The sequence below is a fragment of the Bacillus rossius genome, chromosome 1 (assembly GCF_032445375.1).
Source record: "Bacillus rossius redtenbacheri isolate Brsri chromosome 1, Brsri_v3, whole genome shotgun sequence".
Classification (NCBI taxonomy): Eukaryota; Metazoa; Arthropoda; class Insecta; order Phasmatodea; family Bacillidae; genus Bacillus; species Bacillus rossius.
Genome location: NC_086330.1, coordinates 217,804,747 through 217,819,318, shown reverse-complemented (window position 1 = coordinate 217,819,318; position 14,572 = coordinate 217,804,747). Strand labels below are relative to the sequence as shown.

General features: G+C 36.2%; 1 protein-coding gene across 7 annotated transcripts in view; it reads right to left on the bottom strand.

Annotated features, from left to right (window-relative positions):
• The window catches only part of LOC134527290 (DENN domain-containing protein Crag), a 771,918-nt gene that overhangs the window by 277,747 nt on the left and 479,599 nt on the right, over positions 1–14,572 (bottom strand). For all 7 annotated transcript variants that reach the window (XM_063359835.1, XM_063359836.1, XM_063359839.1 and 4 more), the window contains one exon: positions 11,034–11,181. In XM_063359835.1, coding sequence (XP_063215905.1) covers positions 11,034–11,181 — 148 coding nt within the window. The remainder of the gene's footprint in view (positions 1–11,033; positions 11,182–14,572) is intronic.

Genomic DNA, 14,572 nt, shown 5'->3' with positions numbered 1-14,572 from the left:
TTATATAAAATAAAACAACAAAATAATGTTTGCTTTTACAGTTTTATATTTTTTGCATACGATTCGTGAACTTGCGGAGGTTTTAAGAAATATATTCCCCAGCACTACTCTATCATTTTACTTTTATTTTAGTACATTTACTAATTTGTTATTTATATAGAGGCTATTAGTGTATTATTTGGTAAAAGTTACATTTTTATTTCAGTGTTGATAATTCACCTTGGGAACCAACAACCACCTCAAGAATATGCAGTGTTCACTTTATTGGAAACAAAAGGTCAGGACACCCAAACAATCCTGCATACGTCCCCAGTTTATTTCCAAAAAACTATAAAAAGACAGCTGCCTCATCACACGCTTCTGAGAGGTATGAAAGATCCGCGAAAAGGTTAAAAAAACAGTAGCTATGTATATATTATAGATGATAAATGTTCAGCGAGTGCTGCTATTAAGAAACATGAAGTTGCAATACAGACGGATGTAAATGAAACAATTGTCTGCAATTTTGTCTTTTCTTGTAAAACTGATGGGGAAGAATTGTCGACTCAAGCTTTTATTCCATTGCAAGTATGCCTTAGTTCGTATAAGAAAAGTTTATGACAATAGCTCAGGAACAAGTGATATGTGTAATGAAATACAGGGTTTTCAAGGATACCCCTCAATAAGACATGAGACAGAACTGCGAGACATTTGCTGTTTTTAATCTATTGTTAACATTGTTACTTAATCAAACACAATCTTACAGCAAGATTAGTAAAGAAAATCGTTTGCTAATATTTTAAATGAAGATGAAAACTGGCTTGTCATATTCTGCTATGAGGGTGATGTTCGGAGTTTACCGTACAACTATATCACGTATTTTCACCACTACTCTAATGTTGCTATCATCTACAATGGCTAATTATGTGTTTTGGCCTAGCAGGGAAAATATAATGGAAACAATGCCTGAAATTTTCAAAAGAAAGTACCCTAATTGCCGAGTAATAATTGATTGTACGGAAATTAAAGTAGAACAGCCACCTATTGTTGATGAAAGAATTTTTCTTTATTCTAATTACAAGGGTACTTACACAATAAAATTCCTGGTAGGCATTTCACCTAGTGGAATGGTGACCTTCAAATCAAAATGCTATGGTGGCAGATCGAGTGACACATTCATTACAAATGATTGTGGATTATTGATTCTATTAGAAGTTGGCGATGAGGTCATGGCGGACAACGGTTTTCCAGGAATAAAAACAAGCCTCTCCGACAAAGGGGTCGTTGTTGTAACTCCGCCATACCTTCATGATGGAAAATTAACAGCCGAAGAAGTGGAAACTAAATAGTGATTAAAATATAATGTTTATATTTTATCAATACAGTTCTCAATGTACGTCAAGTTCTTTTCTAATGTTATGCAGATCTGTTGTTTTCTACTGTAAACATACAAGCCACATGTATTAACACCTGTTACATACATTAATATCTGACACTGAGTGTAATAAATATTATTTTTCTTTAATGTAATGTTTCCCCTTTCGTCTAGAAGTAAAAATTTCAAAGAAACTTTCCTGCCTCATCTATTATGCACCTATCTTTACGTGAAATTGGACATTTTACTTCTAATACTTTTTTTGCCTTGCCTCCACTAACTACGATGCCATCTGGGCTTCCGCAAAGCCATGGTTTCAGTTTATGAATGATCAGTCCACAACGTAACACTTTCGTATCATATGTTCTTTGATAATGGCCCATGGCTTCAGATTCCATGTTTTTCCGTATTTCACATTTCTAGCGGCTACACCAACTAGAATTTTGTTAGACCCTACCAAAAAAGTATTTGCTAACGAGTCAAAACTTTCTCTTCTTACTTTTATGCGATGAGCCTTGTTGCTCGCCGAGATGCGGAGTTTTCTTTCATTGAACCATTCTGAACATTCTGCCTGCTTCCGTGTTGCTACAGAAATATTGAGTGCCTTCTCATTACTAACACTCACATAGTTTTCGTAGAATGACTGTTCGCCCTCATTCATGGTCTAAACGCTAACTTTGTTGTCAAACTATTACACTGATTTAGTAGGATTTCTTTAGTTATATTTTTACACTCATCTAGCACTTCTGAGCTTTCCACTGATTCTAATAAATAATTAATTACACTTTTACAGTCACGTTCCTCTTCTGTTCTGTTTTCTGCTTGTAACATTTGATACAGAAGACAAGCGATATTAACAAGAGTATCCAATTCTAAAGGAGAAGCGGCTACAGAATATTTTAGTTCTTTTATAGGAAATATTTCACTGATTCGCTTTCCCTTTGAATACTTTTCTTTCGCAGCCCTAGTGTAACATGGCTTTCCCCATGTTTGTGGAATGTCAGTCTTCGAAGTAATTTGTTCATTATTAACATAGTAAATAACTACAGCAATGTGTTTACAGTCGCATCAAAGTCCTGCCGGGCATGGGCAGTTTCTGTTTATGATATTTCTTCCGCCGTCAACCTACGAAAACAAATGAACGGTTAAATAAACATTAACATTTAAACAATAGGCACTGAAGTATAAACGTAAGGAAATAAAATACTTCAAGAGTGACAAGGTACGGTGGAAGATTAACAGACGTTTGCCGAATCACTTCTGCTTTTAATAGAGAAACGTCACCTCTCTTTATTTCCTTTACATTATTCATATGGCCACTGATACAAATATTTTTCCCTTTCGATAATTTATCCTCACCGAGGTTACTATTTTTAATCGGTAGGAAACCACATGTAGTTTCTATATCACACATGATTACAAACTGATTGTCAGCGCGCTGCGTGTCTCGGAGAGAGACAGGCAGGTCGCGCGCGGCAGTTCCTCAAGTTGTTTCGAAAAGAAACACTACGCAGCGCCACCAGTACGATTTTCAGACCCGTGCACGGTGCCTATACAGCCTGGCTTTTGTCACACGCGGTGTCGAAACGAGGAGGAGGGGAGATAGGTGTTGTGTTGAGGTCGCATGAAGGGAGGAAATGTTGAAATTTTGACAAAGAGGGGGAGGGTGGCAGGGAGAGAAAGAGACAGACAGACAGGATGGCCTGTTTTTCTGGAGGAATGAGCCTTGAAGAATGCCTGCAGGGGAGGGAGAGGTAAGCCATATGACGTCATGCCGTCGCCGCTGCCACCAGCCTGGACGAGCTTCGCACGCACCACTACGTCGCAGAAGCAACCGCCGCCGCATTTTTAAATAGAACATCCAATTTTTTTTCTGTGATGGATCCGAAACATTCGTGAATAATTTTGAATACATACAGAAATTCGCAGGTACTACAGAATTTTTACAAATTCGCGAGTACTTCTTGATTCAAAAAAACATTCTAAATCATTTTTACAATGGATTTAATATTTTTCTAACATTTTAAATGGTTTTAACAATTTTCACGAATTTCCCGGGTCCCTAGCCATTAAACATAACAATGTGCAATTTTTTTTAATGAATACTCTTAATTAATTTGTTGGGACATTTCATTAAAGAATAATAACATTGTTCATAATTATGCTAGGCCAAAAATGTCAGAGCCGTCTTTATACTTGTTGCTAATTGATCGCATTAATAATACACAAATATTTATAAACTTGTATGGAATTATTTTAAACGTCACACGTTTACAAACGCGTCACGTTATTTATTTTACTATCTGACAAATAGTAGGCCCTACCGTATCTTATTTCCGAATCGCTAGGACAGTTTTCTTGTAACTTTTGTTTCTTTCAGTTGTTGAGGTATCTGTCCGGGAAGTAGGTGGCTTGATTGTTTGATTTTAATCCCAAATTTATTTTCTAAAAAGGTTTACAGGTTTCATTAATTAATTGAAAAAGTTTAGTTTTCCAGCAACTGTTTGAGGCGTAAATGCGTCGCTGCAGCGGCCGAGTGATCAATCGCGGAACAATGCTGCAGCGGCAGACAAATAGATAGCAGCACAATGCTGCGTCGGCCGTGGGCCGAGTCGAGTAATTGATTACGGGCTGAGATGCTATTCTTACGTGGCGTGGTAGGGTTTTCTGGATATTTTGACGCAATCGGTGATCGCATCTGTACTTATGGGGCATCGTTTTAAAGATAATTCACTCATCTGCTTACAGAAAATAAGAATTTGTTAATATAACTTGTTATTTTAAAATTATACAGGTTTAAACACAATTTTTATGCTATTTTCGGTTAATTTTTATGTTTTGGGGGCCAAAATCTGTACCAATTCGGTTATAACGAGGACACGGTTATAGCGAGGTTCAAACCCGGAACCGTGACACCTCGCTATAACGGGACTCTAGTGTATGTACTACGAAGATAGTTATGCATTAGTTTCGACTCACTTTCGGGTCATGCGGTTTTCATTTTTCTATTTAAAGTTGAAAAAAATGTTTTAGTTGCATGATTTATCAATTTAAATTGTTTGGCGTGTTTTTTTATACTGTACTTTTTAAACAAATGTGGTGTCCATGAAAATGTTTTGTTTTTATGAATAACTATACGTAACAAAATAAGCTTTTTTTCCCATAATAATCGCACCCCTATTTTTCAAACTTGATTTTAGTATAAAATGTGATATGATTATGCGATAAAACATGGTAACTGATCCCAGGTGGAATAAAGTAATTATTTTTTGTTTAGTTCCTCTCACTTGAATTGGGCTCTACCAAATCTAATGCAGTAATTTAATTTTAATATTTTGTGAGTTACGACATTTATATGCCCCCCCCCCCCCCCCCCACCCCCTAATTCATTGTGTTGGACAGTTAGTTAACTAGAAAGTATGAACAGTTGAAGTGCTGATGTTTTTATGTTCTTACTTGATATATTTATTCAAATATTTTATTTGTAGTTCTTGTCACTTCACTTTGTTTAGTAACATAATATCTATCCTGTGTAACCTGTAATTCTGCTGCAGACCTGTTAGTTATCCATAGTGGAATCTCCCTTAAAATAAAATTTAATCAATTTAATAGCAACCATCGAACATGAACCACAATCACCAACACTTCAGGATACAAAAATGGTCCAAAACAACACTACAAAATGATCAAAAATTCAGCCCTAAAGAAGTGAGGAAACGACTGAGATAGTCTGCAAAACACTACAACAAGACGATAAAATTCTTTCATTAATAGTACTGATTAAGAAAAAAACAGAAAACCAATAACAAAGCCATTATGCGCTAACAATTAAAACCGCTCCTCGCAGAAACTGACCATGATTCAAACGTATCCTGTTTGAAAGACAATTGAGAAAAAAGACAGTTTCATCATTAAAATTTTAGGATTTTGTTTTTATCGTCATTTAAATTAAAATCAAATGTAGGTAATATGTACATATCAAGCACAATAGCTTTGATCAACTGCTTTAACAATTTGTGGTAAGACACTTAAAATGTGTATATAAAACAATATGTATATTGATAGGAGTAAGTTAAACAAAAAAATTAAACTATAACATTCAATATTCTCATAAAATTATGTTTAGTGTTCAAGTAATATACATTAAAAATCTATATGCAATGTTAAAAACCCAAAATCAATATACTTATACATTTCCACGTGACTTTAGCCATTGATGTACATATAGCTATAGACTACTATGCTTTACTTTGTAAAAATTTTATGCAGATACTAAATATAATTTTTTTTAATTAGTAGATATTTTTTTAGGTTTTTAATAAATGCAGATTTTATTAATTATACATTTCAATAGACAAAATAAGGCAATTGAGGTACTTTTGCTACATTTTGAGTTATGCAGTGTACTGACTTCCATTTCGGTGTTTGGCGGTGTATTGACTTTCGCTATTATTTCAGTTATATTGCTATTCACCATATAATCTTGCCTCTACAATCAATGAATATTCCCAGAATATTGACAACCTCTTAAATTAGCACATGGATAAGAAAAGATGGAAAAAATTCCAATACCTAAAAATACGAGGCAAATTCAAAAGAAGACACATGTAATGATCAAAGTACACATAAAAGAGAGTACAAACATAAAATGTACTAGCAAACTTAACACCAAATCCATGAACATTATAGATGAAGCTACTATATGACTGCCAAAGACAAGTATTTAAAATTGCATTCTTTAAAATATGTATGTTAAAACTATTTTAGTAAGATATTATTGATTAAATAATTTAATTGTATCAGTTGGTTTCTTGGAGTGAAGTCTTCTGATCAAACACAACACACATTTATTTTAAATGTCAAGTTTCCCTCTTACTTCCAAAGTTTTGCCCTCCCTTTCAACTACTTCTTGAATTCCTTCTCGCCAAGTCACGTCAGAGGGAGCATCTTTCCCAGCAGAGGTGGGAAAGCACCCTTCTCTGACTCAAGTGAGGCAAAGATTGGACACTCCTGTTACGATATATTAATGAAATCACTCCATTATGGTAAAAAAACACTGTCAGCAATCCTCAAGCATAAACACTTGACTGTCTCGTAAGACCTATAAGTGACAATATTGGAGGCCCCATACCACATGTGCACATGCATGCGTATAGCAGCAAGATACCGTTCAGGTTATTATGTACCGTGTCATATCTTTAACTGCCTGTAACCCAATACATGCATATCCTTTACAGATACATTTTGTCCCTCAAGAGTATCTGTATAAAAGTCAATAAAAAAAATTAAGATAAATTAACAATAATGATAGTGAGTTAAATAGCACACTCATAAATAAATTCATGAAAGGTTTACATTTAATCTTTGTGAAACACCTATAAACAAACAAAACTAGTGCTATCAGTTTAGGTTGGATAAAGGTCTGTGAATTATTTCAACAAATGGGTCAGCATTTTCAATGCACAGGGATGCTTCACAAGCAACTTCAGAATAAATGTGGCAAATATTTACAGATATGAAAAACTTCTCAATCCACCTTAATAGTTGTTTACCAATACATACAACTGCAGTTCTTCAATAGTTCCTTTTCAGAAACTAATATAAGCAAAAACTGGTTCAGAAACTAATATAAGCAAAAACTGGGCGAATTACCAAAATTTGAAACTTGTTACTCAAGAAAATCAAAGACTGAGATAACTTGGCCCTTTGCAAGTTAACAGCTGCTAAATTCAGTGTAAAATAGACAAAGATTTATCGGACTTCAACATTAATATCCTTAGTCAAAAACTTGCAAAAGAAATAACATCTCAGCTGCTATTACAACTGTTAGCGAAAAATTATTTTGCTGAAATTCAGTTCAAGATTGTCTTTCTGTAGCAAATCGGGACAAATCAGCAAAATTCCAGAAACTGCTAGAAGTCTTGTACTGCAAAGTTCTCTTCCATTGACCACTAATTTCTATATACTAAAATAATTACCATTTTGGGAAAAGTGTGATAAGAGTAGCTTTCCTGCTGACCATCTACACACACTTGTTCTCAACCAGCAAGTCTCCGCCTCTTCATGAAAGTGCTACACTCATGTCTTTCAAGTGGCACACATCCAAAACAATTATTGGTGTCACATATAGTCTATTCCTTTGCCATCTTACACCAAAACTGAGGTTTTAAGCACTTTTAAATTTAAAAAAATAAAATTTCAGCCAAATTGAAAATACATAAATAACAATGTAAATGATAACTAAACACGCTGCAAATATTCTATTAACATTCAGCTGGCCACCAAAAAGCGGTATTGCTAGAGACAGGTGTTTTTCGCGATGCGCGAAATATTAATGAAATTAATATACATAAACTTAAAAATGCGAAATTATCAATTACTTAGAGAAATCACGAAAAAAATTAAGAAAAAACACACTGAAAATAGCTAAACGTCCGTATTTTGATGACTCGATAACAGCAGTCGATTATAATCGATTGTTAACGACTTTCGATAGTCTAGGAAGTCGAATTCGTGTCGCGCTATTGCCTCGCGAGAAGCCTAAGATGTACAACAAGTTCTGTACCTGCCCGAACACGCACGAATATTCACCTTCGGCCAACCTCGGGATTTGTTTTATTTTTGCGCAGGAAAAATGAATTAAAATATTAAAAGTGGTCGGTTAGGTTAGCTACATTAAAACACTTTAAAACACTATGGACGGTTAGTTAGGTTCGTATAGCTACATTAAAATAAACAGAGTATTATAAATATATATAAATAAACCCGAGGTTGACCGAAGGTGAATATTCGGGCGTGTTCGGGCTGGGACAGAACTTGATGTACATCTTAGACTTCCCATCGCCTCGCCAGAGTCGCCAATCGCCACAGTTTGTTAAAATGGCGTGGATGTAATCAAACGTTTTTGCTTTGTTTCTTTTAGTAAAACGTTGATTTTAAAATGGTTGAGACAGTATTTGACAGGGCGGCGGAGTTTTCGAGCGAAGGATTCTATGTCTTTGACAAAGTGAAAAAAATTCTCATGTGCAAGTACTGCAACTTTAGAATAGAGTGGCAACGGAAAGACACGTGATTGAGACACATAAAAAACAGTGCCTCGCATAAAAAAAAAAACAAGGAAAGTCAACAATCCAGTGCAAAAAGGCAAGTTTCGCTGGAATCAGCCTTGTTGACGGCAAAAAAGCAAAATTTAACAAGAATGAGTTCATTATGTCAACAACTCGAGCTTTTATCGAAGCGAACATCCCGATTGAAAAACTGGATGACCCGAAACTTCGTCAATGGATGCACAAGTACATTGCAGGTAGGTGCTAAAGCGTACAATATTTTAACAGTTTTGTGGATTCTTAAGCAGATAAACAGAACGTTACGATAATAAATTTTGTTAGGGCTACCTACTCTTGAAATATTCATATAGCTGCGATTCATGTTTTTTACAGCACTTATTGGAAAAAGTTGATATAACCTAGCCACAGATAAAAATAGACGTAACTTAATTGTTTTTAGGTTAGGACTTAAGTTTTTTTTTCAGTAAATTTTTTTAAAACAGTTTCCAGTACTATGCTTTGTATCATGTTTAGGCCTAGTAAATATATGCATTTTTTAAAGCCTGAACAATGCAGACAAAAAAGTTTGTATAAATTGTGCAATAATATCTTGTGAATTATCCTACTCGGAATTGTGGTAGGCCTTACAGGTTACAGAGTTTAAAAGGCATACATAGGTCTAGAAAAGTATTTATTTTTGTGGTTTGTATAAGAGAGAGTTACATTTAATTATGTTACAGTAAAAATTTTACAACACATTTCAACTATCCATTTTTTTTTTATTTAAAAAAAGGCGCTGGGGACTTGCCGTCTGCCAGTAGAATACGGAAAGGCTATGTTCCATTGGTTATTAGTGAGGAGGAACAGAGGTTGAAAGAAGCTGTTAAGGATCAGAGAGTTTCCATTCTCTGCGATGAAACGTCAGACAGAAAGGGACAGTGTGTGTTCGTAGTCCTAATAAAAGTGCTTGGCTGTGGGGATGTGTCTGTTCAAAAATCTTTTAGTTGGTGGTGTTAAAGTTCTAGCAAATGCAAATGCTACTGAATGCTCTCAGGCAATTGTAGGTGTTGTTCATAAGTTAGGGATTCATTACGGGAACATTGTTTTCATAACTTCAGATTCTGCCAGATATATATGGGAAAGTGCATCAACGCCATCAGAATCTTGGTGTATGAGGATCTGGTTCATACGCAGTGCTGGGCTCACAAACTGAACTTGGTAGGAAATATTTGGGCCATACAGTTAAGTGATTTGAACAACTGTGTCATACAAACCAAAAACTTGTTTTTGAACACACGGAAAAGAAAGCATGCATACATGCAATTTTTGACTGAAAAGCATGTGAATGATGAAAGTTTCAAACCTAGACTTTTCCTCATCCCGGTTATAACCAGATGGAACTCTTGGTTCAAGAGCGTAGAGTATTTGTGTGAATTTTTACATGCCATTGTTGGCTTTGTTGTAAGTGTGGAAGAAGAAAGTGTTGCAATCAATTATTTCAAGGCTTTGGCTTCGTGTGAAGTCAACAAAATACACTGTCAAGCTGTAATGCTTGTTAAACACTGTGCACAGTGCTGCAACAGTGCTGCAACTTACTGTTAACACTAGAAAGTAGTAAAATTATAATGGCACACACATTCAATTCAAAATTGAATGACTTATCTAAGAGTTTTGTCTTGTTTAATGACGGCTTTTTCTTTGAAAAAACATCCGCTGCACTTTCCAAACTTCCAAAACACAGTCAGACACAACTTACAGGTTTGTTTAAATCTGCAGGCGAAAAAAGTTTATGCAAACTGAACCAGCTGATAGATTCTGACAGAGCAAAAGATTTATTTTCATCTCTTGGTCAGCTGTTTGACCATAGAAACATTATGAAATGTAGTGTAGAAAGTAATGATGTTTTTCTTTTAGTAAAAAATATCCCTATGCTCAAGGATCATGCAACAACAGAACTAATTGTGCCATATTCTGTATTCAGAGAACAGGCTTCAAGTTTATGCAAGTCAGGTAAAAATGTTAATCCTGTTGCAATTCTTTTATCGGTAAAGTCCAAGCATAGTAAATTTGTTGATGCTGCCGTAAAGGCATTGTGGATACCTGCCAACAATGTTGAATCAGAAAGATCCTTTTCAATGTGTAACAAAATCATGTCTGACCAAAGGGCAAACCTTCATGTGGATAACACGGAACTGATGTTAACTTTTGCTATGTCCGACTAAGTGTATGTTCAAATTCATTTTGTCACTTGAAGGAATACTGTCTGTCTTTGTCCTATTTATGTGTAGTATTTTGTTTCAAAATATTTTGCTTGGCCTACTTTACCTTCATTTAATTTTTTATTTGTGCTATCTATAGATTTGTTTTGTTTGCTCTGCATAGTTGTTGAATTGATGCTTGTTCTGTGCAAATATTTGGTAAAGTTATGTATGAAACTGTGTAGTACTACTCTTAAATGACATATTAAACACTTTATAAACCTCATATTGCAGCTATAAATCAACAAAATTTTTGACGAAACTATTGATAAAACAGCGAAAAATATACCGAAATCATCTTGTAAAAAGTAACGAAATTGTGCAAATTTTTTCACGGAAAACACCTGTCTCTAGGTATAGCACATGGCACCGTACAGGCCTGCTGATGCACAGAGGGACCGGCGGGCAGCAGGCACATGCCGGTCGGCCCGCACGATGCTGCCGTGTCTGCTGCGGTATCTGTCGAACTCTGCGAAGTGCAGTTCCTCCGAGGAGTCGGCGCGGCTGCCCAGCCTCCTGCCGTCTGCAACACGCCACTCTCCCGCTCCACTACAGTCATGCAAGGAACAACATTGATGGGCTCAGTTCACAGCAACACTGTGTAGTTGAAAGGCAAAATCTGATTGCTAGCTTCATTTGTAAATAGAATAACTTCATTAAGAAAAAAAATTATTTTTTGCTTGTTTATTGTTATGATTTTGTTACAAAAAACTATGCACAAATAGATTAAACTTCCAAATAAAACAAAGATACAGTCATTTGTACCTGACAAACAGTAACGCCTGTCAGGAGCGAGGGTGCGGCAGCGTGCACAAGGGCTGTTGTGCTATTCCTGGCATCACGTGACATCTGGCTTGAGCAGCAGCTGCTTTTGTGCCAGTCAGGCACCGGGGCAAGAAGTGACCAACACAGAGGGCTTAAGCTGTAAGAGCTAAGTCTATGCTAGGAAGTGCTAGAAGCTTCTGGAGGGATGAGCCTTAAATGTTTAAGAGGGTGCGAGTGATAAGGCTGGGCTCAGTCTGGTCGGTACGTAGGTAAACAGTCGGAACAATTTCACTCAATCAGCTATCTGTCATCATGTAATTGTAAATAGATGGAATCTCGTAGGAGAGTTTCTTTCATGAGATTACTAATATAGGTCCAGAAACATTTTTACTTTGTAAATTATTTTCAATTTTATTAATAAATATCATTTCTTACTATACTTTACTTTTTATTATGAATTACTTTAATTTGTAATATTTGATGAAAATAATCCCTATTGCTATTTAGTTTAGACCACCTAGTCTTGACTTCATTTATTTTTCTGGCTCTTTAACAAATATTATTTTGCTGGCTCCTTAACCAATATTATTAAGGTATAATTTAGTGTTATTATTTTAATAATTTTAAGCCCTTAGCTTCCGAAACCACCTGTAAAGGGGGGGAAAAAATACTGATCCAGTAGTTGTTATTTACGTTTTAAGATTTGTTTTGTTAGCATCTTTTGTTAGTTGTCTTGATATGAGATACCTTAGTTCAGTTGTTTCACAAGTGGGTTTTACATTCTACTGCTGTACTGTATTTATTTTCCACCCACTAGTGCTACACTATTATACACCAAAAATATTTCATAATGCCCATCAAATATATTGTCACGCGGTAAATTTTACGTGTAGGGTTTATTGAATTTGGCTTTACACATGTAGTGCTTTGTGAGCCCGCGTGAGTTCCTGACACTTGTTTGCGACACTCGGGCTTTGACTTTTGTTTTCCTGGCGCGGTAGATTGCTAACGCTCTCTGTTTTTCTGGGACGGTGATGTGATTCGCCGCCCGAGAGCCTGGCCAGCTGCGCGGGCGGTTGCGTCATCCTGTCCTGGAATCTCCGGGAGTGTTGGCCGCCCTGGTTGGTTACGCTGCGTTGCTGTTCGTGCGCGTCATGCGCTGGTGTTTGTGTCGCCACCAGGTGGCAGAAGTGCGAGTCTAGCATGACCGGTGGAGGGGGGGATAGCGTCGGTTGGCGGTTGTGTTGTGAAATCGCGGCCGGGATTTTTGTTTTCGCGTGGAGTGTTCTCGACGTGATGACGTTGTGAAGTGAATGTAATAAAGGGGGCCACCCTGGGTGCGCCCGGGGTGGTTCTTCTCGGTGAGGTGCTGGAGGTCTGTCGGAGCCCCGGCCTGGCGGGTAGCTGCGTGCTGCCTTTCGAAGGTGTTTGTAAGTAATGGCGAACTCGTAATTTTCTTTCACCTCTTGTAACATCTGTGGGCGTATTTTAAAATTGGGTTAGGATGACTTAACGTTTTTATTCTTTCCAGGAGTGCAGGCAGTGTGTGGTATACAGTAATGTAAACTTTCTTTCGTTAATTTAGCTTAAGGATGGGTCGAGGTGTGTGTTAAGAATCATGTTATTTTAAAAAAAAGTAATAATCGTTCTCTTTTACTTATTTCAAAAGAGTATTTAATATTTTTTTTGTTTGTTACCAGAAATATTTTGACATGATTGACTTTATTTAATTATTTAATTAGTTATTTATTTACTTTTGTGTTGGTCCCAGTTTACCAGAAATAAAACCTGAAACGATGTGGGATAAATAATACTTTATTTTCTTTCAGTCAACACCCTACACCCCCTGTCCTAAGGAGGTTAGACCATCCCGGTACCAGCTCTACTGCTACCACCCCCCCCCCCCCCCCTAATTTTATTTTGAGTGACATTTGTGTTGATCTTGACGGAGACCGAGGGTGATTGCGACAAAATGGTGGAAGCGCCCGGGTATGTCTAATTGTAGGGTGTGTGTTATTTTTTTTTTAAATTTGTTTGGTGTAATGGAGATGTTTGGTTTTAACCATATCTGTTTCAGGGGTCACGAGGTACAGCCAGGTTATTTATAAATGTTTTAAGCATGAGAAAGTATTATTAATTTATTTTTTTTTAAATTTGGCCTATTCTGTAATGGTAATCATTTTCTTTTTTTTCAGCCAGTGTTTGAGATAAGTGTTTATGTTTATCAGCAAGGAACAACATATTCAGGTGTTTTAATTTGCATACCTTCCATTTTCAGGTTTTAATTAGAGGAGTGGAGACAGAAAGCCTACTCACATGTACTCTGAATAAGTGTAGAAATGAAATGGTCTTGTTATAGAGTTAAGTATTTTAATTAAGTTAAGTAATTTTTTTTTTTTACAAATTGCACTTTAGTATTTCATTTGATTTTTTTTTTTTTTTTTTTGGTATTGTGTGTAATTATAAGCAGTTGATTTAAGATTTTTTTTTTAAGCCAGGTTAGGTAGGAGGCTGAATGTTTATCAGGAGCATGATTATTTTTTTTAGTTTAAGTATGTCCACACACTGAGTATTCTGTTTATTTTTTTTATGTTTGGGCATGTCTTATCAATACACTCTTAGCCTATGTACGGACGACAAGACAGGGATACCTGATATTTGTGGAAATAGTAGTTCAGATGAGGAGCCCCTGGTAAAGATACAAGAAAAATTGCATTTGTTAAACTCAGCACCTAGAGGAGACCACCACGACACAATGGAGGCAGGAAAATTTTTTGTGGAACCTAGCTACTTTTGGGGGAGACAAATAGAAGATGTTGATGAGTTTATAAAACAGTTTAGGAGAGCAGCCAAGGTCAATGGCTGGAATGACCAAAAATGTATTGCGTATTTACCCACATTTCTCAGGGGACCAGCTAGCCGCTGGTATGACAGTTATGAGTCAACATTGGAAAATTTGAAAACTTTTGATGAATTAGCCACTGCTTTAAAGGCTGCTTTTGTTCGTGTAGGTCAGGTAGAAGACCTGGAAATAAGACTTCAATCAAGAGTACAGGGTGGGGAGGAACCATTTGAATCTTTTATTTACGACGTTCTTCACCTTTGTAATCGGCTTGACCCCAAAATGCCAGAAGCCAATAAAGTGAGAT